The sequence below is a fragment of the Emiliania huxleyi genome (genome assembly GCF_000372725.1).
Source record: "Emiliania huxleyi CCMP1516 unplaced genomic scaffold EMIHUscaffold_103, whole genome shotgun sequence".
NCBI classification, from domain to species: Eukaryota; Haptophyta; order Isochrysidales; family Noelaerhabdaceae; genus Emiliania; species Emiliania huxleyi.
The window spans coordinates 89001-113919 of NW_005202237.1; the positions used below are offsets into that span (position 1 = coordinate 89001).

General features: G+C 65.1%; 8 protein-coding genes across 8 annotated transcripts; 4 read left to right on the plus strand and 4 right to left on the minus strand.

Moving 5' to 3' along the window:
* Positions 1–381: 381 nt before the first annotated feature.
* Positions 382–2736, plus strand: EMIHUDRAFT_222390 (hypothetical protein; the record flags this gene model as incomplete). The annotated part of the gene is made up of 2 exons (XM_005793042.1): positions 382–1080; positions 1330–2736. 2 exons carry the CDS (start codon positions 382–384, stop codon positions 2734–2736), a joined length of 2106 nt encoding a protein of 701 aa, XP_005793099.1.
* A 751-nt stretch (positions 2737–3487) lies between these two features.
* On the minus strand, positions 3488–4934 carry EMIHUDRAFT_108347 (hypothetical protein; the record flags this gene model as incomplete). Its single annotated transcript, XM_005793043.1, has 4 exons — positions 3488–3824; positions 3907–4263; positions 4336–4379; positions 4515–4934. The coding sequence occupies 4 exons, from the start codon at positions 4932–4934 to the stop codon at positions 3488–3490; spliced, it is 1158 nt and encodes a 385-aa protein (XP_005793100.1).
* A 963-nt stretch (positions 4935–5897) lies between these two features.
* Positions 5898–6688, minus strand: EMIHUDRAFT_439540 (hypothetical protein). Its single transcript, XM_005793044.1, has one exon. It carries the CDS (start codon positions 6576–6578, stop codon positions 5964–5966), a length of 615 nt encoding a protein of 204 aa, XP_005793101.1. The 5' UTR covers positions 6579–6688; the 3' UTR covers positions 5898–5963.
* A 1189-nt stretch (positions 6689–7877) lies between these two features.
* Positions 7878–9800, plus strand: EMIHUDRAFT_108349 (hypothetical protein; the record flags this gene model as incomplete). The annotated part of the gene is made up of 1 exon (XM_005793045.1): positions 7878–9800. The coding sequence occupies one exon, from the start codon at positions 7878–7880 to the stop codon at positions 9798–9800; it is 1923 nt and encodes a 640-aa protein (XP_005793102.1).
* Positions 9801–13912: 4112 nt separating this feature from the next.
* On the minus strand, positions 13913–15290 carry EMIHUDRAFT_222396 (hypothetical protein; the record flags this gene model as incomplete). Its single annotated transcript, XM_005793046.1, has 3 exons — positions 13913–13942; positions 14117–14191; positions 14388–15290. The coding sequence occupies 3 exons, from the start codon at positions 15288–15290 to the stop codon at positions 13913–13915; spliced, it is 1008 nt and encodes a 335-aa protein (XP_005793103.1).
* Positions 15291–15520: 230 nt separating this feature from the next.
* On the minus strand, positions 15521–16240 carry EMIHUDRAFT_222397 (hypothetical protein; the record flags this gene model as incomplete). Its single annotated transcript, XM_005793047.1, has 1 exon — positions 15521–16240. The coding sequence occupies one exon, from the start codon at positions 16238–16240 to the stop codon at positions 15521–15523; it is 720 nt and encodes a 239-aa protein (XP_005793104.1).
* A 1867-nt stretch (positions 16241–18107) lies between these two features.
* Positions 18108–21254, plus strand: EMIHUDRAFT_454151 (hypothetical protein; the record flags this gene model as incomplete). Its single annotated transcript, XM_005793048.1, has 10 exons — positions 18108–18121; positions 18250–18412; positions 18632–18832; positions 19150–19254; positions 19328–19420; positions 19487–19636; positions 19790–19894; positions 20019–20306; positions 20397–20617; positions 20939–21254. 10 exons carry the CDS (start codon positions 18108–18110, stop codon positions 21180–21182), a joined length of 1584 nt encoding a protein of 527 aa, XP_005793105.1. The 3' UTR covers positions 21183–21254.
* Positions 21255–23568: 2314 nt separating this feature from the next.
* EMIHUDRAFT_466446 (hypothetical protein) lies at positions 23569–24528 on the plus strand (the record flags this gene model as incomplete). Its single annotated transcript, XM_005793049.1, has 2 exons — positions 23569–24369; positions 24434–24528. One exon carries the CDS (start codon positions 23569–23571, stop codon positions 24340–24342), a length of 774 nt encoding a protein of 257 aa, XP_005793106.1. The 3' UTR covers positions 24343–24369; positions 24434–24528.
* Between the last annotated feature and the right edge of the window lie 391 nt (positions 24529–24919).

Genomic DNA, 24919 nt, shown 5'->3' on the forward strand with positions numbered 1-24919 from the left:
GCCCGCCGCCTCTGAGGGGGTCGGGCCCCCTAGACTGAAAACAAAAACAAGCTCGAAAACAGCCAAAATCAGCCTGCGAGAGAGGCACTGCGCGCCGCTGACCTCATGTGGGGATGTGTGCCGACACCAATACTGATCTAAAACCTGGAAACCCTTGTTCAAATCCGACCCTAAGCGCCATCCTTCCTGCTCTCACCTGATGCTGCTTCCCCGCGCCGCCTCCTTGGGCCCCCCTGGGCGTATTTTCTACTCCCAGGGGGGGGCCTGGGCCCCCGGGCCCCCTCTTGTTTTCTGTTTTCTGTTTTTCAACACAGAGGAGCGGCGGGCGCAGCAGACTCGATTGGGAGGCCGCGCTCGGCGTGTTCGACAAGCCAGTCCGCCATGGCGGGAGGGCACTACCGCGGCCACAGTGGTGGGAAAGCGGCAGGCTCGGGCTACTGGGTGGTGGAGCCTCTGCCACCTGGGGCGGCAAAAAGTCACCAGTTGGACACCATTCAAAGCCTGGCGGAAGCTGCTGCTGACGAGTCGGATGGGCAGGAGGAGCCGCGAGAGGAGGGACATGGCTGCGCCACGAGAGGGGGCCACGCTGGACGGAACAGCTCATCTATGGCCGCGATTCTAGACGCCAGCGGCGGCATGAGTGGCGCGGAGCTCCGCGCCTCTCTTCGGTGGGTCCGGTCGAGGTTGGACCGCAAGCTTGGCGAGTCGATGATGGCGTGGGCCTCCGACGGCGGAGCGGACGAGAACGACGCGACGGCCGACGAGGTGGCATCCGATGCCACGGTAGAGGGCGGGGAGGAGTTGGACGAGGAGGACGTGGAAGAGGCGGGTGCTGGGTTTGAGGAGCAGATCCGTCGGCTCGAGGACAGCCAGGAGCGCGGCGAGCCTCCGCTCGCATTGCACCCTCACCACGACCCTGCGACTGCGGGCGCCATCTCCCACGCGCGATCTGCGGCCCGGCTCGACCACGGAGCGACCAGCCAGGAGTTAGTGCGCCTACGCGACGAGCTCGCGGAAGCGTTGCGCGACGGTCTAGCCCTGGAGGCGCGCTCCAAGGCTGCTGAGGCGGCTCTCCACGCTGTCGAGGAGGCGAGGGCCGCCCAGGCTGCGGCGGCAGAGCTGGCTCATCAAGAGGCGGCTGATGCGACCGCGCGAGCCGAGGAGGCGGAGGCGGGACGAGAGGCGGCGCTAGAGGCGGCGGACGGCGCGCTAGCGACGGCGACGGCGGCCGCCAGGGAGGCGGAAGAAGCGGCGGCTGCCCGGGTTGCGGCGGCCGCCACGGCTACAGCTAGCAACGCTGAACTGTTCGCCGCGCTGGAGAGAGCCGAGGCAGCAGAGGCGGCAGAGTTCGAGACTGCCGCTCTGCTCGCAGATGAGCGTGAGGAGACCGCCCGACTTGCCTCAGCACTGGCCCTCTCGGAGGCACGGTGCGGAGCGGCAGAGGCGGCGATGGCGCAGACCTCGCAGGCAGACACGGAGCGGGAGGCGGTGCTCGCGGATCTGGAGGCGGCACGCGCCGAGCTGGAGAGTGCGGAGACGGCTCTAGAATCGGCGCGAACAGAAGGCATTGCCTCGGCAACGGCGGCAGCCACTCGGGAGGGGACGCTGCAGAGTGAGCTAGAGGCTCTCCGAGGTAGCCTGGCTCAGGCGGAGGCGTTAGCCGCGGCTCGGCACGACGAGATGGTCTCGCTCGAGGCGCGCGTCGAGTCCGCATCCGCTGAGGTGGAGTCGGCACGTGCGGCAAACGCCGAATGCGAGGAGCGGGCCACGGCTGCTTCGAAGGCGTTGGGCACTGCTCGCGCAGCCGAGGAGGCTGCGCGGGAAGCGGCGGCGACAGCGCGGCGCGAGCTTGAGAGTCTGGAGGCGGATCGAGCTCGTTTTGCGGCTGACGCAGTCAAGCTGCGGGACACTGCTGCTGAGCTGTCGTGCCGCGCTGAGTCGGCGGAAAGCCGTGCCGAGGCAGCCGAGAGCCGCGCTGATGCAGCCGAGAGCCGCGCCGAGGCGGCTGAGAATGCGCGCCTCGCAGCCGAGGCCGAGGCCGAGGGGCAGAGGGGCCACGTGGTGCGGCTTGAGAAAGAGGTTGCCGCGGCGGCGGAGACGGCGGCTTCGGAGGTCGCGGCATCGCGTGCGGCCCAGTGCAAGGCTGACGAGGCGACCGCGCAGCTCGCGGTGCTTCAAGCGAAGGCTGACTCGCTGGCGGCGAAGGCGGACTCGTTGGCCGCGGATGCCGCCGTGGCGAGGAAGGAGCGCGACTCGCACGCCGCTGAGGCGGGCAGAGCCGCGACGGCAAGCGAGGAGGTGCGGGCAACGTGTGCCCGAGCGGAGGGCCGCGCGGCGGACCTCGAGGCAGCAGTCAGCACGCTCGAGGGCGAGGTTGCCGCTCTCGAGGCTCGGCAGCATGGCCTCGGTTCGCAGCTCGAGATGGCAGGCGAGCTGGCGCGCGTCGAGGAGGAGAAGCGGCGCGTGGCGGAAGAGGAACTCGAGCTGCTGCGGGCGCGCGTGGCTCACGAGGAGGAGAAGCGGGCCAGGGCCGAGGCAGAGCGGCTGGCCAAGGAGGCCGAGCTTGCTGCGGTCCGCGCACGGCCCGCCTCGGGGAAGTCACGCGTCGAGAAAGCTGCAATTGTGCCTCAGCAATTCCGACCGTCGGGGCTCGGGGCGGCACCAGCGCCGGCGCGAGGCCCGACAGCCCCGCCGCGCCGTGCAGTTTCGGCACAGCCAGGTGCAAGAAAACGGTAGACGTCCAGCTGCATGGCGGTCGGGTCTGGAGGTGATGAGTTTTCTTGGGCCGGGTGTTGCGTTAGAGTAAGGTTACGCCGGAGCTGTACTCGTGTGGCTGTGTTTCTCAATTTGTGTGTTCTCGAATGTCGAGATACATTTGTGCTAGGTGATACAGCGCCGCCCGCGGGCGTCGCGGTGTGCGTCACCGCTACCGGTCAGTGCGTGCCACCCACACGACCAGCGTGCGCGTCGTGCTCGGACTGCTGTGAGTCAGTCTCTGCTCGCGTGGTGTCGGCCGGCGGGGCAACCATCGTGTCCGCCGGGCGGCGCCGGGGCGCGGGGGGCGTGCGCGCGTGGGCAGTCCAGACCGGGCTGTGTGCACCGGCGTGGGCGTCTGTACTGTATCATAATAAAAGCGCGAAGCCCCCCGTTCCGTCGCAGTCGCTAGTGGCAAGAGCGCACACACCTCTCTGCTCCCACGCCTGGCGCGCACGCCTCAGGACCTCAAGCGCAAAGCCACTCTCAGTGGGTGGCTGTGCGTGCGGCTGCACACGCTACGCCATCCCATGTCTCGACGTGCGCGCCGGATCCTGCTAGTAGATTGCCTTGTTCTGCCTTCGAGTTCGGCCTCATTCATCGGTCGGCGAGTGAGGGTCACATGCCTCCCGGCGCCGCCGCAAGCCTTCCTCCTGGCCTGAAGCATGTTGTGACCCGCCCGGCGCAACGGCTGCCTCGCCGTCGAGGGCACCCTCGGATTCGTCCTCAAAGCTCACCTACAGAGGCCCAACCGCTCCGACTCCACCCAACCGAACGTGAGCTCGCCGCAGCTGGTGGGTGCCCTCACCGGCGTGCTGGTGCTCTCGTCGCCGCGCCCCTCGCGGAAGACGCCGCCGTCCTCGCCCTCGCCCTCCTCGCCCTCGCCGTACTCCTCGCCGTACTCCTCGCCGTACTCCTCGCCGTACTCCTCGCCGTACTCCTCGCCGTCCTTGTCCGCCTCGTCCAGCCTGTCCTCCTCTCCCTCCTCCTCTTGCCCTCGCCACACCTCCCTCGGCATCTCACGCAGCGAACCGCCGCCACCGCCGGCCGTGCCGCGCAGCCGCACCCGCCTAAAGGACATGTGATGGACGTATCATGGGCATGTCGGGCGCGTGTGCGTGCCCCACGCAACCCTAGACGTGCCGGCGCGACCATGCCGAGCGAGAGCTGGAGAAGCCGCGCCGCGCAGAGTGCAGCCCGCCTCCCAGCCCGCCTCCCAGCCCACGGCCGAGCCCGCCGCCGAGCCCACCGCCTCCGAGCCCACCGCCTCCGAGCCCAGCGCCTCCGAGCCCATCGCCTCCGAGCCCACCGTAGGCCATCTCCGCCATCAAATCGCCGCCGCCGCCCATCCCACCCATCCCGCGGCTGTTCTTGAAGAAAAAGTAGAGGAGCGCCGCCCCGAGCATCAGCGGCATCATCACTGAGCGCACCGAGCCGAAGAGGCCGCTCCCTCGCTGCGCCTGCCGCCGGAGCTCCTTCGCTGCCACGAGGCAGCCGCTGTCGAGCGACCTGCGGACGTGGCGTGTGCTGCGGTGAGGGGGCTGGCCTCCGCTCCACTCGCCGGCACTGTGGAGGCCACACCCTTTGCCGATCGCTCCCGACAGCTTCTTGGTGATCCGCCGCGCCTAGCAAGCTTCCGAGCACCTTCAGGCGCCACGCCCCCCTCCCGCCAGCAGCGAGTGGCGTGCCTGGGAGCGGCCGATGCGGCGAGAGACGCGCGAGCCTGTCCACAGGTCGGCCTTGGCTGCCGAGACGGCCACCACCAACACCGCAGTGTTGTCGACCAGCCGCCGGTTGCGCCGGTTGGCCGCCTCAGCCTCTCGGCTCCCCGGACTCCCCTTCTCCACACTGACCTGCGGCCACCACTTCTTGGCGACGCCACGCCCGAGGTCACGAAGCTTGGTCCCTTCTGGCATGGACGAGAGGAGGACCATATAGCAGCGTGTGCCGGAGGTGGCGTTGACCAGGCTGAGGTTTCCGTTGAGCAGCTTGACCGTCTCCGGCTGCAAGAGCCGGTCCGGGTCTGCTACCCACGCACCGTCATCAGGCAGCTCGGGCAGGCGCGCCACGGCCTCAGCCGCACACGAGCCGTCCGACTCGGAGCAGGTCTGGCCCGCGGCGCGCCCGATAATGAGCAGGAGCAGTGGAAATTGAGCTGGAAATGGGAGAGGCAAGCCCATCAGGCACGACCGGCACGACCCTGGGCGGCTTCTTTGGCCAACTACTACAGATATACTCGAGCAGTGCTATACGAAAGTGTGAACAGGTTGGAGAACAGCTCCTGAGCACGGCGCCACAGGCGCCTGTTGATAGGTCCAGGTGATAGCCCTGGATGGGCAATGCATACGCCTAGTTGGGCCTCAGATCGCCCGACCGCGTCCCGGTGCTCTGTGGTCGGATTTGTGACGCCACCGCACCGCGCCGCGGCCGGGGGCCCGCCGGAGGACGAGGATGGCCGTGGCGGACCGGGACGAGCTCTGAGAGGTAAGGTGTCAGTGAGTATATTGTAGAGACTGACCATGTGCACAATATCTCTCAGTCTAAGCTAAGCCAGGGGAGGCGATGCTGGGGCCGTACATCAGCTTGATGGTGCTTCGCCGGCGTGCGTCCCGGAGCGGTGCCGGACGGGCGGTCCGTGGGAGGAAAACTCAGGACAGTGCCGACGCCGGGTCGCCGCTCTGATTCGACTTTTTACTTCAAACAAAGACAGTCGCACGCGCCGCAGTGCCGGTGCGTGCGACTGTCAGGAGCGGACCCGTCACTTACTTGTGTTCACGCCGGCATCGTGTCCTGACCAACCTGCCCAGACTTTAGGCTTGGACAGTAGGCAGAAGAATTTTACAACCGACCTCCCTCGCACGACACTGGGCACGGGGGACTGGCGTGCCAGTAGGCACAATGTGAATGGCTTCACCGATACCAAAGCCGTCCTCCCACCCATCCCTTGGGTGTCTGTTTTCTTTCTTTCTTTTTACCGCGTTGGTGTCCAGTCCGAGCCACGCACTAAAGAGGCATCTCTCCCTCAGCCGGTGAGAGCGGTGTGCCGGCGTCTGCGGACTTTAATCTTTTATCTCTTCACTCGTCTCTTGCGCTTGACCTTGAGAGGAATCTCTTGGTGCGTGCTCAGTTTTACATCCAACGTGAGAAGCTCTTTGGTATGACTTTAAGGCGATTCAGACACTCGCCCTGCAGCGTCGGGTCGCTCAACGTCACTCAGACCTCGCCGCCTTCGCGGGCGGCGGCAGCTCGGCCCCGTGAGCGACCAGGTGCTCCTGCAGCTTGACGAGCGCGCGGTAGCGATGTGAGATCTTGTTCTTCTCCGCCTTGTCCATCTCCGCGTACGTCTCGCTATAGCCCTCCGGCTGGAACACCGGATCCCACCCAAAGTCGGTCGGACCGCGCGCCGGCACAATCTGGCCCGGCGTCCGCCCATCAAACGTGATGGGAGTCTGGCCGGGACCGGCGGAGAAGCCGAATATGCACTGTGCGTACGCACTCTTGTCCGGGTACGCTGCGAGCAGGTTGTTGAGACCCTCGTGCCCCGTCTTCTCCAGAAACCACTTGATGTAGGGGCCGGGCAGCCCGCCGAGGGCGTTGAAGCAGAGCGACGTGTCCTCGACAAAGACGGGCCCGCCAACCTGCTCCGCGGCGAGCCTGCACTTCTCGCTGGAAATCTCCTCCGGCTCGCCCTGCAGCTCCGGCAGATCGAGCTTCTGGCTGACGATCCGGACTGGGAGCGCGTCGCCACCGAGGATCGCGCGCACCTCCTCAAGCTTCTTCGCGTTTCCCGTCACGAAAGTGACGACAGGCCGGCTGGCGCTCATGGTCAGGGACGCTAGGGAGCGGTGTGCGAAGCCGAAAAAGAAGAAAATGGGCCCGACGAGGAGATGGATGGAGAGTGGCGTGGTGGGCTACAGCCTGGCGCGCGCACTGGCTCACACAGGGCGAAGTAAGAATTCACCCTAACCTGTGACATCACAGTAAGAAATTACGCGGCGGACACACACTCCTCTCCTTAAATCCTCCCATCCCTGCCTTGGGTTGTCTGCTTTCTTTCTTTCTTTCTTTTCCTTAATTCCCTGTGTGGTGGCGGCGTGTCGTCCTCCCATCCCTCCCTTGCCGTCTCTGTTTTCTTTCTTTGTTTTTGGTCCTCCCATCCCTCCGAATGGTTTTTTGTTTCCTTTCTTTCTATCCTGTGTCGAGCCTGTGTGCTGTGAGAGAGAGTTCTTTTGTTTAAATTCTTTCTATCACGGAAAAGAAAGAAAGAAAACAGACACTGCCCGTAACCCGATACCGATCATCCGGCCCGCTGGGTGCGCTTCTCAGCTCCCCGGCCCTGGGATGTGAGGTTACCGACTGCACTCCAAGTGCTCCAAGACGACCCAAGGGAGGGATGGGAGGACGGCACGCCGCCACCACACAGGGATTTTAAGGCACGACACGCCGTCCGTGGACAGTTGGTCTTTATACGCTTTTCTCGCCGAGTACTATCTATATTCTTTTTGCGTATTCTTTCCGTAATTCTTGTCCAAAATAGGGTCTATATTCTCGTATATGGCAAGAATATGGCTCCAAATAGGGCCTAGCTCGACCCCACGATAGCCTCCGAAGGCTGACTTTGAGAGAGTTTGTTTTCTGACTTTGCGGCACCATCATCGGACGATGTCGACGAGTTGGGTCGCTCTCGCGGTAGCCAGATGACCTCTCATACTGGTAGTATCGGCCATATGGCCGCAGGGAGCGCGGGGGAGGGCGCTGGAAGCAACACGGAGCTCCGTTGGAGACGTTTTCAAGATTAGCGTGTCAGAGTGAAATGGCACTAGCCAATACCAGAAATAATGTATGTACTTTATATGACAGGAGAAAAGACGGCCACTTGTTGTGTGTTGTGGTGGTGGCGCGACTGATCTCGGGGATGGATCGCTCACTTTGTTTATTTATTCATAGTACGACTTCGGTCGTGCCGGCTGGCTGGGCGCCTGCGTGCGGCCACAGAGAGAGCAAGCACGGACTGAGTGCGGCGGGGCGCGGCGACGGTCCAGCAGAGCACCTGCACACTTAGTTCGCGTCCGTCCACTGCGGACACTCTCAGGACACGTGCGAGAGCAAGGTCAGAGCGCGCAATGGCCACGGCTCGTCGGCGGCTGGCTCGCTCAGCAGGTGAGGCTACCCGGGCGGCGCCGGCGCCACCAATAAGGCGAGCTCAAACCGAGCCGGCACCTCGGACTGTGCAGCTGCTGCGCATCAGCACGAGCTGCGAGCCAATGAGCAGAGCGGAGGCGGCGCACTCAAAGCTCACGTTGCTGCCACGGGTCAGCGTAAGCATCGAGGGCGGGAGGGACAGTATACGCGCGGGGGCGCCGTCTCCGCGGCGTTCCTTGACCATTGCCGTCAAGCGGCACCGGCACCACGAGGGTGTCATCGCCACCACGACAGTATCGATCGACCTGCGGCGACTCATGTTGTGGGCAGTCGCGCTCTCGCTCATCGCCTCATCCGCCGCGTACACGACGGCCGTGGTCACAGATCCGGAGGCGGCAAACGGCCGATCCGACGCGCGAGAGCTGCGAGAGCTGCGTGGGCTGGACGAGGCTGGCGAGTGGCGCCGGAGGCATGGTGGAGCCCATTCAGGCGGGCGCGGCAAGTCAAGCTCGAGCGGCTGGTGGTGGAGGCGCGCAACTGAGAGCGCGCCGACCTCAGACGGTGCCCTTAATGCGAACGGCCGCGCATGCGACGCGTCGCAGCCCGCGGTCGGCCACTGGGTGCCGCTGCCGGAGCCGCCCTACGCGCTCCCGACGTCGGCCTTCCAACGGCTCAAGGGGAAGGCGATACCCGACGAGAAGCTGGCCGGCTCCATGGCCGGCCCCACCTGCAGCCTGGCCAAGCCGTCGCGCCCGCACTTTGAGTGGGAGGCGGAGGGGTGCGAGCTTGCGCCGTTCGAGCGCGAGACGGCTTGCGCGCTGCTGCGCTCGCGCGGCATCCGGCAGGTGTTGATCGTTGGCGACTCGCTCTCGGCGCAGTTCTTCGTCTCCTTCACGATGCTGCTCGAGGGCGAGGAGGGCTTTGGGCCGCCCCGGCCCGCAGAGCACAAGAAGCTCCGCGGCAATATGCTCTTCGACGCGGCTGCGTCTGTCTGCGACGACGAGGTGCGGGTCTCGCTGCAGCGCAACGACCTGCTCGCGCTGAGCTGTTCCGGCCTTGAAACGGGGATCTTCAAGGCCTGCGACGGTTCCATCCTTACCGCCCCCTGGGGTACGCGCGCCGTGCACGATGCGGACCTGGTGATCCTTGGCAGCGGCATGCACTACCCCTCGCTGCCGCTCAAGATCAAGAACCAGAGCGCGCCCGGTCTCGCCTCGGAGTTTTTTGCGCGCAATCTGAACCATACCCTCACCACCCTCATCGCGCACCGCGCCGTCGCAGAGCTGCGAAACGGCAGCTCACACCCCTCCTCGATCGTCGTCGTCGGGCCGCCCGTGCCCGTCCCGGCGTGCAACACCTTCGCGTCGCCCGTGCACCCGGCGGAGGCGCTGCTCGCCTCGAGCGAGAGCGCGTCCAAGTTCGCCGCATCGTGGCGTGACGTCCATCGCCTCAACGCGGCGGCGCGCTGGCTAGCGCTGCGCCATGGCGCCACCTTCCTCGACGTCTCGACCTTCACGCAAACGCGGCCAGACGCCGCGGTCGGCTCGTACGGTCGCGGCTCGGCCAAGGTGGTCGATTGCGTGCACTCGTGCCAGCCAGGGCCGCTCGACACGTGGGTGCGTCTTCTCGTGCACGCCCTGCGCGAGCGCCCTGACACAGCCAGCCCCGCCCAGCCGGAGGCGAGATGGTTTCTCGTCCCGCGCTCCGAGTGGCTCGAGAAGGGCGGCTGCGCCTTTGAGCAAAACTACCCGGGCTGCCACAACACCCACAGGCTCCCAGGACCGGCCCCCTACTACTGCATTAGCGCGGCGCCGTGGTTCCCATTTGGGCGCTGCGCGCAGGGCGGTGCCGCCGCTGTGACCATAGTAGCGAAACAATGCGAAAAGCGGGGAGGCTGGTTTTGACGAGAGAGGGCGGACTGATATGTCGTCGTGCCTCTCTTGGCTACTTTTTGAAACGGCTCGCAGTGAGGGTGCGAAGCTGCAGCGGCGAGGGGCGCCACTGGCTGCGGCGCGGCGGCGCGCCTGCGGCTGCGTCTAGCTAGATCGGCAGCAGATTAAGCGGGTCTCCGTGCTTCGGCCTTCGGGCGCCTCTCTCGTGCTCGTCTTTTGTGGGTCGGGGTCTCCTCTTCCTTCTTCCCTTTCTCGGCACTCAGAAAATGATGATATGATTGATTGATGTCTGTTTATCGTTTCGGTTGTGTGTGCAGCCACACGAGGCAGTCCCCCCACCCACGACACATACATACGTGTCACTGCACACTGGCTGGTCTCTTCTCGACGGCACGTCCACGTGCCACGTGGGGAAATAAATACTCCGCTTCGATTACCTGCTCAGGGCGTGAAGAAAATGGAGTTGCGGAAGGCACCGCTCAAGATTCAGGAACGCATCCGAGCGAAACCCCGCGAACAAAAACCGAAGCGACCGTTTGCGTCATCACAAGTTTATCGCAAAGTTGCCCGGAGCTCCGCTGCAGCACGACACAGACACACACACACCAGCCTGCTGCGACCGGTCTACAGCTGCGTATCTCGCGAGACGTTCTGAGTGCAAGCTGCGTGCTGCGTGCTGCGACAATGGCCGCCACCATTGACGAGGATGTTGTGGAGCGCCAATTGGCCAGCTTATTGCGCCAAGCGCAGCTCAACCACACAACCATTCAGGCAATGTGGAGAACAAACGAGGAGCTCTCCGCGCAGCGCGAGTGGCTACTGCATAAGGTACGACGCAACTAAGCTGACAAATCCCGCTCACTCTCCCACACTGCTGACCCATCCCTCTCCCCTCTGCATTCAGAGGTCGGAGCCGCCGCCATCCACCGCAGAGGTACCCGAGACATTGAGGCGGGCTGAGCGATCGCCAGCAGAGGGCGAACGGCCGAGAAGGCTTTCTCGCTCGCGGCCAGCTGATTTTGAGCAGGCAGATGCAACTGCGGAGGACAGGGGTTCGCCGACCTCGTCCTGCCGGGACTCTGCAGATGCCAATCCTCCAACTTCTCCCTCCGATGTGATGACAAGCTTTGCCCCCACCTGCTTATGATGTATCCTCCACTTCAACCTTTGTGACGATTGTGCATGTGCATGGTCATGGTACGAATTCGCGCTTGCCGAGGACAAGAGCGCGACAACTCTGAACGCACAGCAGGCACAGGTAGAGTCTAGAGAGAGTTGACCCGATTGACCGGACGAAGTTCCTACACGTGTTTCTTGGTTGTGTCTTGCGTATGAAGCAGACTCTGGTCGACGCAGTCGCCAGAGAGGGCTACAGCGCTGTTATGCGTCGCATCCCACTTGTCACGCACTTCCACGGGTCCGAGAGGTGGCACAGGTGCGTTCCGCGTTTTTGGAATTGCTGCAGCGCATTTTTTGCGGTCGGGGCATTTGTGTACTTTTTTCATCCTACGCGGGGAGACCTGGGATTACGCTCTCTTTTATTTCTGGGGGTTGACGTTGTAACCACACACACGTAAACGCTCGCTCCAGCATCAAAGGCCCCATGCTCGGCTGAAGGTTCCAAAGCGGCGGTCACGATCGCTGTATGAGGACTTGATCCAGGACTTCGGCTGAGTGCAGCTCGCGCAGCTCCGCGTGAAGTCATCGGCGGTCGCTTCGTCCCTAACGATGCGAATTGGCTGCGGCGGCGCAAACAGCTTGAGCACGAGCCAGGCGACGGGGCGCCAGAGTGGGCTATGCAGCAGCAGAACGTGCGCCTGGACTCTGCTGTCCCACTGCTCAGCGTGCTTGTCGACCCACGACCGCACCAGGCCCAGCTGACGGCCGCCGACGCGGGGCCATCGCACCGCTCCCGGGTCCCACAGCACGGTGAAGGGCCTGCGCCGATCGAGGGTCCGGCTCATAAAGGCGAGGAGCGCGGTGAGGGTGGCTTCGTCCACGGTGCGGCCCAGTTGCACGAGCAGCCGCGGCAGTGGTCCAGCGCTTGGCGCTCGCAGCAGCTCCACCGTGCCACCATGGCCGAGCGAGACGGGACCCAGCAGCACTGTGGCGTCTCTTGCTGCAGCGGAGGGCGCGGGCGACGAGTAGGTCCACGCCAACGCTACAGCGAGCAGCACGGCAGCAAAGGACGTCAACGAACCCGACATCAGCGCTCTGGTATAGCCCCAGCCGACTCCGTGAACTCTCGCGGGGCTCTGCGGAGTGGCTTCGCGGCGGCGCCCAAACAGAAGAGAAAAAGAATTCTCCACATAAAAGCCTCTCTCACAGCACACTGGCACGAGAAAAAGAATAGCGAGAGGAGGAGGATATTCGACCGACGGACGTACGGACACATGTGTAAGAGCGCGCACGAGTGGGTGTGCGAGCAATATCGAAAGACGGTGAGGCCGGGATCGCACACGGCAGGGGTGGCGGGACGGTTGTGGAGCGAAGTGGCTGTAGCCAGTCTCAAGCATCGATGGGACAATAAGATGAGATTGCCAGATGAGTGAGAATGGGGGGAAGGACAGGCGAGCGACATTTGACGACGTAGGAGCCACAATGTGACGACCAAAACGATCTTGGGGGCCAGGGTGAGACAACAGGTCGGGGTGCCACACGCCACACGGGGCACACCACAGGCCGTATTCTAGAGGGGGGAAAGAAACGGGGAATGAGGGGCCCCGCCACGAGAAGTGCGTTCTGGGGATGCAGAGGCAGCGTGCAAAACGGCGAGGGATGAGGCCACAAAAGAGGCGCGCGAGGCAAGGAGGAGACGCGGGGAACTGGGAGACTGGGACGACTGGAAACAAGAAGACAGTGAGCCACCACAGGCGTCGTTGGCGCACATACTGAGCGGCAGCTGCGCTGGAAATAAGGAAGAGGCGCGTCACTTCATGCGGAAGCTTGACAAACACGCGGCGTGGGCGACAGCAAGAGTCGAACGGACGGCGCCTGACTCAAAAGACACCGCCACATCCCTGAGACGAGGGAGCGAGGGCAGCCTCCTTAAAGGCAATGGGGTCTAGATTCGGAGCGCTCGCCGAAGAGGAGTACGACAAAATAGCGCCCGTGATTGCCTGCACGCTGCCCGCACTCACGGACTCCATACCCGAAAGAAAGAGAGGGGAGCTCGCAGGAGAGGTGACGAGAGTGAGAACTACAGGTAGTGGGGAAGGCAGCCTCGATCGCCATACAGACATGGGTGCGAAACAACGACAAGACCAAGGCACGGGCAGAGGGAACGAGAGAAGAACATAGGATGGATAGGGCGCCTGTTCACGGCATGGAGGGTGAGCCAAGCCGAACGTACCGAACGTAGAGCCGAGCGGAAGGAAGCGGGGGAAGATGACTCCGAGGAGGACGAACCAGTGGAAATCCCGTTGTCAGCCGTCACGATGCACCCGAAGGGGACCCCAGCGCCGGCATCATCCGTGAAGGCACAAGTGTTCGAAGAGAGAGTAGACCTGAGCAATGATATGACTGGGCGGCAAATGATAGCAGTGGGCGTCAGAAGAGTCGTCCTTGCGCGAGGAGAGCTCGATAGACTCGAGGGGCCAGGATATGCAGCAAGGAGGGCGGAGCTGCGCCGAAAGGCGAAAGAAGCCGAGAGAACAAGGGAACGGCAGGCGGCGGCGGCAGCGCAGAATGAGGCAGAGGAGAGCGACGCGACAGAGGAAGAAGCGACCAGGGAGAGCACGACGAGAAGGGGGCGACCGGGAGGTGGCACGAAGGTTGAAGCGAGAATCGGAGAGAGACTGCGAAGAGAGATAGGAAGAGGCGGACGCCCAAGGGTGGGCGACGGCTAGCACCACACCCCTCTCCTTAAAATCCCTGTGTGGTGGCGGCGTGCCGTTCTCCCATCCCTCCCTTGGGGTGTCCGTTTTCTGGTCTTTACTACATACTAGGCACGGGACTGGCGCGCACTGGCACTAACACAGGTACATCACTAATGAAAAGAAGTTTCGTGCATTTACCCAGACCGCGCTGCTCCCTTGGCCTTGCGCCTTGGGGTGTCTGTTTTCTGTCTTTTTTTCGCGCTGGTATCCACGAGTCCGAGCCTGCTGACTGTCGTCTTCACCCTCCTACATACACACTCGGTTTGTGCCTCCCGCCTGCACGAAACACCGGGCGTACCACGGGACAATAGGGGAGCTCGCTCCAGATCCGCGCACCCCCGCCTCCACCACCCTGCTAGACCTGCCGCCCCCGCCGCCGTTGCCGCCGCCCCCCTTGCCCGGCGCGCTGCCACCCGCGGCCTCAGGCTCGGCTCTCGGCGGGAAGTCGACCGCCCTCTCCTCGAGGAGGCGCAGCAGCCGGCAGCCGCAGAGGAGCTGCTCTGGCATCTGCTCCTCGCCGCGCGCCTACAGGGAGGGCGCCCGAGGAGGTTCCGAGAAGGGACCCCGGCAGAGCGATATGTGCTGACGCCGCGCGCCTCGACGAGCAGGCCGTAGTCGAGCTCGAGCCTACGGGAAGGCTCCGAGACGCTTCCGAGAAGGTTCCGCCACCAGGCCAGCCGTAGCCGAGCTCTCGCCGGCGCAGCGACGCGGAGCGCAGCACCTTGTTGATCGCGGAGCGGGTGCCGTAGCTGAACTGGTGCCCGTCGAGGTCGATCTCCAGGTACCTCTCGCCGAACACCTCGCCGCGGAAGAAGACATGCTGCGGACGCGTCAGCACGGGCTTGCCGTTGAAGCGGCGCAGCAGCGCGGCCACCGGCCTCAGAAGCAGCTTGGCAGCAGCGTCGAGGTTGGCGACGAGCCCAATCTCCTTGAGCGCGTCCGCCACACCCTCGTCGCGGTAGGCCCGCAGCAGGAACCGTTTCAGCACCTCCGCCGCCCCTCGCGGCGGCGCGTCGCCGTCGTAGGCGGCGGCGATGCCGGGAGAGAGCCGGACGTAGGTCACGAGGCAGAAGGTGTCGCCGTCGGTGGCGGCGCTGGTGAAGAGCGTGTGTCGCATCCGCATCGGCAGCATCTGGACGACGACCAGCCACTCGGCGTACGGCTCGCGCCAGTCGCTGCTGCCGGCTGGCAGCCGTATGAGTCCGTGCTGCAGGAGGTGCATCGGCTTCCTCGGACAACGCAGCGTGTCCATCGCCACGACCCTGCCAAAGGCTACCGCGCTGGGGACCTTGCGCCCGTCCCGGTGGTACGTCGGACCGCGGACGCTGAATCCTCGCGCCGGGCTCGGCATCCAGGCGTGATCGTCGGACGCTGCGCTGGCCTGTGGCAACGACGCACCGGCATCCATCTTTGCCGAGCCGGCGAGTGGCGTGATGCCGGGTTTGCGCTGCTGCTCGTTGAGCCTCGCGCAGATGAGAGAGATTCGTTGGCACATGAGATACAGCAAGAAGGTGATGGTAGCTTGGAACGCTAAGCGTGTGGCCTCTGTCGACAGCCCCCATGAGACGAGGCTGACCATCGTCAGGACCCTGTTGAGGTCTCCGACGAGGGAATTGGCTCTCATGCTCCAGCGAGACTCGAGTTACCTTGTTTTCTTTTTTCGTGCCAATTGGCCGAGCCTGGCGTTCTTCACCTTTCTACCTACCTACCTGGCCGAGTTGTTCATTCCTTCTACGGATCGCTTGTCACGTGAGAGACTGCGTTGTGTTCTTGTACTTGTTTGGTATGGGCTTTCTCTTTCTAGCCATCTGGCCCGCATTTAGCATTTTGGCGCAAGAAAGAAGCCTCGCGATCTCAGGACATCTCCTCGCCCGACGCGACAACTTCTATGCTCCAGCCACCGGCCGGCTCGGATGTCGCCGGTGGCGCCGTGACGCTGCGGCGGCGCACGGCCCCGTCCGCCGGCCGGCGGACCATGCCCAGGTTGTAGAAGGAGGCGGAGGGCAGTGCGGCCCCGCTCGGCCGCCACGCGATCCAGCCGGCCGCGCGTACGGCGCCCAGGTCGCTCGCGTGGAGGGCTGCCGCGTCCATGAAGTGCGGGTCGAGGATGAGAAGCTCCGGCTCGCCCGCTGCCCCACCCCGCACGCCGATGACGGTCTTGCTGTAGACGTCGCCGCCGCCGCCAACCATCACCGGGCCGCCGCCAGCATCAAAGTGTGCAGCGAGACGCCGCCACTCGGAGGCGAGCGCCAAGCCCGATGCCAGCGGCAGCACCTCCACCGCCGCGCCGTGCAGCGCGTCGAGCAGGGTCACAGCGTCAGGCACGCCGATCCACTCGCGGGCGCCGACGCCAAGCACCTGCTGCAGCTCCGGGATGGACGGCGGCGCTGTGTCGGGCGCGAGCCAGCTCAGCTGCGACTGCACCGTCCGGTAGCCACAGCCCCAGCCGCAGTCGTCGTGTCTGTCGCAGGCGTAGTGGAAGAAGCGCAGCTTGCCGCAGACGAGGTGCTCCTCTGCGGCAGATGCGGACGAGGCGCCGGCAAGCTCGCGAGCCGTGGCGAGCGGTGGGAGCATACGTGTGAGACGTCCCCAGGGTGTGGATGTCGTCGATGTCGTCAGAGACGATGTCGTCAGAGAGAGAAAGGTGCGCAGTTTTTTCTTTTCTCCCCTCATACCGCGTTGGTGTCCAGTCCAAGCCTGACTGTTCTTCTTCACCTACCTAGGTAGACAGAGAGATGATTCCGGTGTGTATGCGCTCGCGAGGCACTCCCACGCCTGACGGGGGGCGAGGGAACCCGAGAGTGCTGGGGCGAGCCTCGGCGAGACAGCGTTCAGCTGAAAGAAAGAAAACTAAACTGTCCGAGAAGGCCACCTCCCACCGGAAATCTCTCTCCAAAAGCGCATGTCTTGAAGGTCCGATACTGGAAGCCCATATAGGCACCTTACACTCCCCCGCAGTATCGCACCTCTTGAGCGACACTACGTTTCCGCAGCTGGGGATTCTCCGGGTACCCCTCTTTGTACCCCGTGCTGGCCGGATAGCGGCGGATTCCAAGGATAAGAGAAAAGAAACTCATGGGCTCGGGCTCTCTCGGCTACGGGACCGGCCCCAGCTTCGGCTGAGGGCTAACAAGCTGCCGAGCCCAAATCACTGTGAGCACTTGGAGCACTTGGAGTGCAGTCAGTAAACCGTGAGCACTTGGAGCACTTGGAGTGCAGACTGCAGTCATTAACCGCACATCCAGGGCCGGGGAGCTAAGAAGCGCACCCAGGAGCGGGCCGGATGATCGGGATCGGGTTGCGCGGGCAAGAGAGCCCTAGCCCTGGGGGTGCGCGTTCGCAGGGAAAGGGCCGTAAAGTAAACACGGGTCTCCGAGGGTTAGCCCCGCGTACCGGGTTTCCCCTTAACTGCAGGACGCCCCCTCTACTCGGAGCTAATGAACACCACACTGCACACCCCACCCCACCACTCGACACTCACTTGCGTAGACGTTTGAGTAGACCCCCCCGTCTGAGGGCTCACCCCTCGCCTTCCCAGGGTCCCGACCGCGACCCTCCTTGATTCGCTCTCTTGCTCGTCTCCCGAGCGTCTGAATTCGGACGCCTGTGCCACCCTCCACACACTACACACTACACACAGTGTACTAGCACGGCGCATCCCGCGCCGTGCCCCAAATGTCAATACTCGAGCTTCTTTGTGCTCAATCGTGTCACGGTCCTACGTCCCTTGGCCAGAGCGACCGGAGAACCAGTGTTTTGATCCTTTACAGTCCTACATAGAGCCAGCCACCCTCCGGCTCTGAGCCTCCGCGCTCAAACGCCGAGCGTTATGCGACGACCGGTATGGTCGTTTCCCTCGTTGTTGGTGTCGCTTTCTCCGCTGTCGCCCTTCGTCTCCGCCAGCTTCTCCCGGCTCCACCGCTTCCGAAGGCGTCGACGGCCCGGCCGAGGTCTCCCCGGGCGAATGCGGCCGCAATGGATCCTCTCGTCGCGCCTCCCAGGGAGGTCGAGCCGGCTCTCCCTGGTCGGCGAGTCGCGCGCGCCCGCATCCGCGGCCTCTCTATCGTTCTCTGCGGGTCGTGATTTCTTGTTGGTCTTCAAAAATCTCTCTCGGATTCCTCCTCCGAACAAGTCAAGTTCGATCGGCCCCAGTCTCGAACTGGCAGCCACTATCTCACCGGAGGTACCATGATCCATGTCCGAGGAGGCCACCGGCCAAAAGCGCATGTCTTGAAGGTCCGAGGGATAGGGGAGGAGGAGAGGGTCCCCACCTGCACGAGCAGGATTTTGGAAGGACGTTAGGCAGCCGTCTTTCTCACTTTAAAATTCTCACTTTTCGAGCGGAGTGTTGACTACGAGGCGTCCTCGCCCTAGTCCTCGCGTCCTACGCTATTCTCGCCTCGACCACCTGGTCCGCGACTCTCGCTTTTCGCAATGGACGATGACTTCCCTCTCGTGATGACTCTCGACGACGACGACGTCGATGACGGCGCGTCGAGCGATGGCAGTGACGACTTTGCCCTCGCCGCCGCCGCCGCGCCGGCAAAGGGCGGCCGCAAGGCGCGGCACGCGCGCGACGTCAGCAGCAGCGGCATTGCCGACATCGCCTCCGACCTGGTTGCGAGCGTGGACGGCTCGCACGGGCTGGCCGGCTCCACCGCTGCACTAGCCGAGGCCGAGGTGGCGGGCGTGGGCGTCTCGTGCCGGCATGCGACACTGGAGGCGAGGCTGCAGTCGCGGGCGGCTGTGCTCGCGGCGGAGGGTGCAGAGGGCGAGGCGGAGGAGGCGGAGGCGGAGGCGGAGGCGGAGGCGCTGCGCGAGGTCAAGAAGGGCAGGCGAGCCCGCGAGGCAGCCGCGGCGGCAGAGGCTGCTGCGGCTCGAGGCGGGCGCGGCAAGGAGAAGGGCAAGGAGAAGGGCGGAGAGAAGGGCGGAGCTCGCGCCGGCTCCGCCGCCGCTCCGGACGAGGGGGGGCCGGCGGCGGGAGAGGCGGGCGGGAGCGAGGCTGGCGAGGCTCTCACCCGGCCGGAGGCTAAGTCCTTCAAGGAGCTCGGCCTGTCGCTGCCGCTGCTCAAGGCGGTGCAGGAGCTGGGCTTCGAGGCGCCGACGCCCATCCAGGCGGCGGTGGTGCCGGCGGCGCTGCGCGGGCTCGACATCTGCGGCTCGGCCGTCACGGGGAGCGGCAAGACCGCCGCCTTCACACTCCCCATCCTCGAGCGGCTTCGGCACCGCTCGCGCCGCGAGCAGGCGGCGCCGCGCACAGCTCGCCTTCTCAGTGATCGCACCTTTCGTTGTTAGGTACCGCTCGCGCCGCGCGCAGGCGACGCGCGCGCTCGTGCTCTGCCCGACGCGCGAGCTTGCGTCGCAGTGCGAGGCGAGCAGTAGCAGTAGCAGTAGCAGCAGCAAGCAGTAGCAAGCAACAGCGGCAGCGTGCGAGCAAGGGTCGGCTGTCTCTCGGCTAGACTTCGGCTACCTCTCCCCTGCAGGCGATGGGCCGCAAGCTCGGCGCCCACTGCGACGCCCGGTTCGCACTCGTGGTCGGCGGCCTCTCCTCCTCGCTGCAAGAGGCTGAGCTGCGCACGCACCCGGAGGCGCGTCGCCGTCGCGGCGGCCGGCATGCCGCAGGGGCTCTTCTCGGACCCGTCCCGGGACGCGTCCGCGTAGGTGGTCGTCGCGACGCCCGGCCGGATGCTCGACTTGCTGCGCAACTCGCCCGCCGTCGGGCTGGAGGCGCTCGAGATTCTGGTGCTGGACGAGGCGCGGGAGGGAGCCGAGAGGCAGCCCGAGAGGCGCATCTCGGGTGATCTCGGGCGATCTCAACAGGCGGACCGGCTGCTCGACCTCGGCTTCCGGGCCGAGGTGGAGGAGGTGGTGCGGATGTGCCCGCCGGAGAGGCAGACCCTCCTCTTCTCGGCTACCATCTCCGCAGAGGTCGCAGAGCTGGCGAACGCGTCGCTGCGAGAGCCGCTGCAGGCCCTCCCCCTCTCCGCTCCCCGCTTCTCTCCGCCTCTCTCCGCTTCCCCCGCCCCCCCCCTCCCCTTCCGCCTCCCCTCCCTCCCCCGCACGCGTCAGCGGGCCGAGACCTGCCCCCGCCCTCGAGACGTGCCCCCGCCCTACCCCCCGCAGGTCAAGGTGGACGCGCTGTACGGCGTCGCCGAGCGGCTGGCGCAGGAGTTCGTGCGCATCAAGCCGGGCAAGGAGCACGAGCGCGAGGCGCCCCTCCCCTCGCTCGTCCCTACCCTCGCTCGCCCCCTCCCCTCGCTCGCCCGCGTGCCCTCGCAGTGACCCTCGCAGTGACCCTCGCAGCGACCCTCGCAGCGCGCCGCGTCTCTTCACACGCGCCCGCCGCGGACAGGCGCTCCTCCTCTCGCTCGCGAGCCGCACCTTCACCTCGCGCGCCATCGTCTTCGTCTCGTCAAAGGCAAAGGCGCACCGGCTGCGCCTCCTCTTCGGGCTCTCGCAGCTGCGCGCGGCGGAGCTGCACGGCAACCTGACGCAGCTGCAGCGGCTGCAGGCCCTCGAGACCTTCCGGCTCGGCGAGGCCGACTTCCTCATCGCGACCGACCTCGCCGGCCGCGGACTCGACATCCGCGGCGTCGAGACGGTCATCAACTACGAGCTGCCCGCCGAGATGGCGACGTACGTCCACCGCGTCGGCCGGACCGCGCGCGCGGGCGACGCCGGCCGCGCCGTCTCGCTCGTCGGCGAGGGCGACCGCGCCTTCCTCAAGCAGGTGCTGCGGCACGCGCGCGGCGCCGTCAAGTCTCGCGTCGTGCCGCCCGTCGCGGTGGCGCACTGGGCGGCGCGGATCGGCGCGATGGAGCCGCAGGTGCGCGAGGTGCTGGCGGAGGAGGCGGAGGACCGCGCGCTGCGGGTGGCGGAGATGGAGGCGAACAAGGCGTCCAACCTGCTCGACCACCGCGCCGAGATCCTCGCGCGGCCGGCGAAGACCTGGTTCCAGACGCCAAAGGAGAAGGCGGCCACCAAGGCGGCGGCGATGGCCGCGCCGCTCTCCACGCCCGCGGCCGAGGCGGCGGAGCGGCGCGCGCGGCTCGAGGCGGAGGCGGAGGCGGCGGCGGCGGCGAGCCGGGAGAAGCGGGCAAAGGCGAAGCGCGACAAGTACGCGGGCATGCCGCGCAAGAAGCGGCGCCACCTGCAGCGGATGGAGGCGTGGAGCCGCGAGGCGGCCGACGGCGAGGGCGGCGGCGAGGGAGTCGGCGGCGGCGATTTTGGCACCCCCGCGGCGGGGCTGCCGAACCAGAAGCTGCTCGCGAGGCGCGCGAAGGCGGTCGAGAAGAAGGCGGGGCCGGCGCTCGGCAAGCGGGCGCCGCCCGGCGGGCTGGACGACGAGGGGCCGAAGAAGAAGAAGAAGGCGCCCAAGAAGGAGCCGTCCGCCGAGGCGGCCGCCGCGCAGGTGGCCGCCGCCGCCAGGGCCAAGGCCAAGGAAATGCGAGCGCTGCCGGCCCGGAAGGTGCGGTCCGGGTCAAAGTCGAAGTTCAGCAAGCCCCGCAAGCGTTGAAATTCTGAGAGTCGAGGCCCATCGTGGTTTCTGCTAGGAAGCCGCCGTAAAATCGGATAAAGAAAAGAATTTAAACAAAAGAACTCTCTCTCCCAGCAGAGAAAAGAATTCTCGGAAGGAATTCATCCATGCGGCGGCTCGCCACGCATGACGAGCGGCATGGCCCTCGCTCCGGTTTGCAACCAACTGCCAAACGTTAAGCCGGGCAGCGGCCGTGCGAGGGTCCGGGATTTCGACGACGTCGCGCTTGCCGTACCTTCCACTGCAGCGAGAGGGTGCAGCTTCAAGCCGCCGCCTCCTCCGCCCCTCGTCGACACGCAAGCTGAATTCGCCGTGCAAACCCAGCTCGTCGCCGCGCTGAGGGGCGAGGTTGCGAGACTGCGTGCAGAGCTGGAGGAGCAGGTACGCGCGGCAGCCGCAGCCCAGCAGGCGTTGCGAGAGCAGCACTCGGCAGAGCTGGAGGCGCTGCGTCGACAAAAGGACAATGAGCTTGCGCTGATGCGTTCGGAGCACGATCAGGGGATGCGTTCGGAGCACGATGAGGGGATGCATTCGGAGCACGATGGAGGGAGGAGATCAGCTGTGTCCCTTGATAGCGCGGGGGGCAGGGCGTCAGCGAGACTGTCAGCGAGGCTCAGCCTCGAGAGCATTGGCAGCGACTCCGAGCAGCTCGAAATCTTTGCCAAAGAAAGCCTCGAAAACCTTCGTGACGTGCGCGAAAAGCTCGCCGAGATCCGAATGGACGCTCACGAGGCGTGGCAGCAGGAGTCGCAAAAGATTCGCGAGGAGGCCGAGCTCAAGGCGGTGCTGAAGGCCAGCGCAGCGGCCCCCTCGCCGGCAGCCAGCATCAGAATCGTGCCAGCGGTGAAGCGCAAAATCGCCGGCTTCCTCCCGTCGACGTACGCTCCCGACTCGGAGGCGAGGGTGCTCTCGAAGGCTCTTGACCTGGGCAAGCTCATCACCTTCAAGCTGAAGAGCAAGGCCATCGAGCGGGCCAAGAATAGCACGAGCGTGAGCTCTGCGGACAGCTTTGAGTACACCGTCCTCGATCTGTCGGACATTGGCGGCCGTGAGACCACAAGGCCGATCACGTTGGAGAAGGCGTTCGCGGAGCACAAGAAGAAGTTTACGGGCGACCAGAGGTACGACCCGGAGGCGTGGGCAGCGGGAATCGAAGAGCTGCAGTCGCGCCAGCGGGCGCACTATCTCCACCTCCTTGAGCGCCTAGAGGAGCGCTGCCATGCCTCGCCTCGAGCGTGCCCGCCGCTGCGCCGTCACGAGTGGACCCCCCTCCGCTGCCAGGTGGAGCACCGTGACGAGGCTGCCGTGGCCATGCTGCGCCTTCACAGCCTGCCCGACGAGTACACCTTGCCGCTGAAGCTGGGCGACATTTTTGTCATCTGGAACCCACGGTGTGGATGTACCGGCCCCGCTCGCATCGCCCCGTCACAGAATCGTGACTTGGATTCGCTTCGGTCCGCGGTAGGCGAGACGACAAGGCGGCTCCCGCGCCGGGCACAAAGGTCGCCAGCGAGGTGCCCGCTTTTGCGAAACGACCTTCGGCGACGGGCGCGATGACTCTTCAGGACCGCGCGACGACGAACGCGGTCAGCGTCGACCAACTCGTGCAGTGGTGCAGCGTCCACAAGGCGACGGTGAACATCTCTCTGAGGATCGACGCCGCCAGCGTCGACCAGACAACAGACTCGTCTCTCGCCTTCGATGCGGTCTGGAAGAAGTGCTTTCGACTTGCATGACTCTCTACTTGACTCTCTCTCTCTTCTAGACACTAGAGTTTTCGCTTGCGGCTTGGAGCACTAGTGAACCTTGTGAAGTTGTTGTTATGAGTATTGAATCGAAGGTGAAGAAGAAAAAAGAAAGAAAGAAAACGGACAGCCCAGGGAGGGATGGGAGGACGGCACGCCGCCACCACACAGGGATTTCAAGGGGAGAAGTGTGGTGCTAGCCAGCCGTCGCCCACCCTCGGGCGTCTACCACTTCCTATCTCTCTTCGCAGTTTCTCACCAATCCTCGCAGCGACCTTCATGCCACGCGTTCTTCCCAGTGTCTCATCCTCGTTCTCGCTCTCCTGCTGTTTCATTCATCCTCTGACTCATCGCTCTCCTCGGCCTCGTTCTGAAACGCCGCTGCCGTCTGCCGATCCCTTGCTCTCGCCTCTCTGCGTAACTCCGCCCTCCTCGCGGCATATTTTAGGTGTGCATCTTGGGTCCGGTTGTGTTTGTGAATAAAAGCCAGGCCGGATTGCCGGACATTTTTCTTCCCCTTCGACGGTATCCGCGCCAAGCCCTGTCGTGTGTTTGTGCTGTGAGATAGGCTTGCGTCTGCCGACAGGGGCGACGCTGCGCAGGCCCACGCTGCCGGCGCGATGCGACGTGCCACATCGCTGCTCCTCGCGCAGCACAAGCCCTTCTCCTTTCTTTCGCCGTCCACTGCTCCGCGCGGCAATAAGAAGTTTGCGGTCGATCTCCTCGTGCAGAAGAACAACGCGGTCGCGGCGCCTTGGGTGACGAACGCACAGTTGGGCGCCCCGCCGCGCTCCGCCGACCACCCGCGAAGCGTGCCTGGGCTGGTGTGCATCGGACGCCTCGACGCCGACACCACGGGGCTCATGCTCTGGACGGACGACGCCGACATGGCGCGGCGCGTGATGTCCGCCGACAGCGGGGTGGAGAAGGAGTACCTGGTCCGCGTAAAGGGCCACGAGGCGTGGGACGAGCGGCGGCGCGAGCGGACGACGCGCCTCCTCGCCCACGGGATGGCCATCGACGGCGTGCCACTCCATCGCGCGACCGCCGGCTGGCTGAACGGCGAGCAGCTGCGGGTCGTGCTGACCGAAGGCAGGCACAGGCAGGTGCGGAAGATGTGCGACATGGTGGGCCTGGAGGTGCTAGCGCTCAAGCGCGTCCGCATCGGCCCCATCCGCCTGGGCGGGCTCCGAACCGGGCAGTGGTCCGCCCTCCCCTCCCACCTGCAGAGGCGTCTCTGGGCTGCCGCGGTCGGGCAGGACGCGCCGGGCGACGGGTCGGTGCCGGGCGGGAGCAGCAGAGAGTGCGCGATCCCCGCAGAGGGAACGCTGCCCAAGCGCAGAAATAGCACTCGGGTGACCTCGAGCCGGGTGGTGAATGAGGTAGTGATATGACTGACCTGATGCTCGTACGATAGCAGCTCGTGTGTGCGCGAAACTAACAAAAACTGCTACGCTAGTCTCACGTCCGCCTCCATTCACGGGGTGCCCTCGCGTCAGTGCGCGCGCGCCGCGATGGCGAGCCTCCTCCGTTTTGCGTTCCCGTTCGTTACTTTCCTGAGTATTATATTCTTACGTACCGTCCTCATACGACAGCCAAATCCATGAGCTATCTGTCACCCGCCTTGCCAGCCGCGAGAGCGGAGCTCGGCTTGCCGCTCGAGAGCCGCGCGCGCCTCCATATCTGCTCGCCGCCTCGCCTCGTCCTCGACCCGCTGCTGGTTTTCGCGGAGGATGTCGTGCACTCTCGCCGCCTCGCTGAGCCGCATATCCTCCTTGTGCCGCGCCGCCGCCACTTTTGCATCCCGCTCGGCCTCGAGACGCGTCCTCTCCTCCTGCTTGGCAGCGGCGATCTGCGCCGCCGCTCGCTCTTCAATCTGCTGCTGCACGGCCTCCGAGAGCAGGGCGCGCTCCACGCGCTCGGCGCACACCGCCTTCAGGTCGCCAGACGCCAGGCGCGTGCGCACGTCGC

Bases quoted from the DNA above. Each gene is read 5' to 3' on its own strand.
- EMIHUDRAFT_439540 (XM_005793044.1), bottom strand. From the start codon at position 6,578: ATGAGCGCCAGCCGGCCTGTCGTCACTTTCGTGACGGGAAACGCGAAG.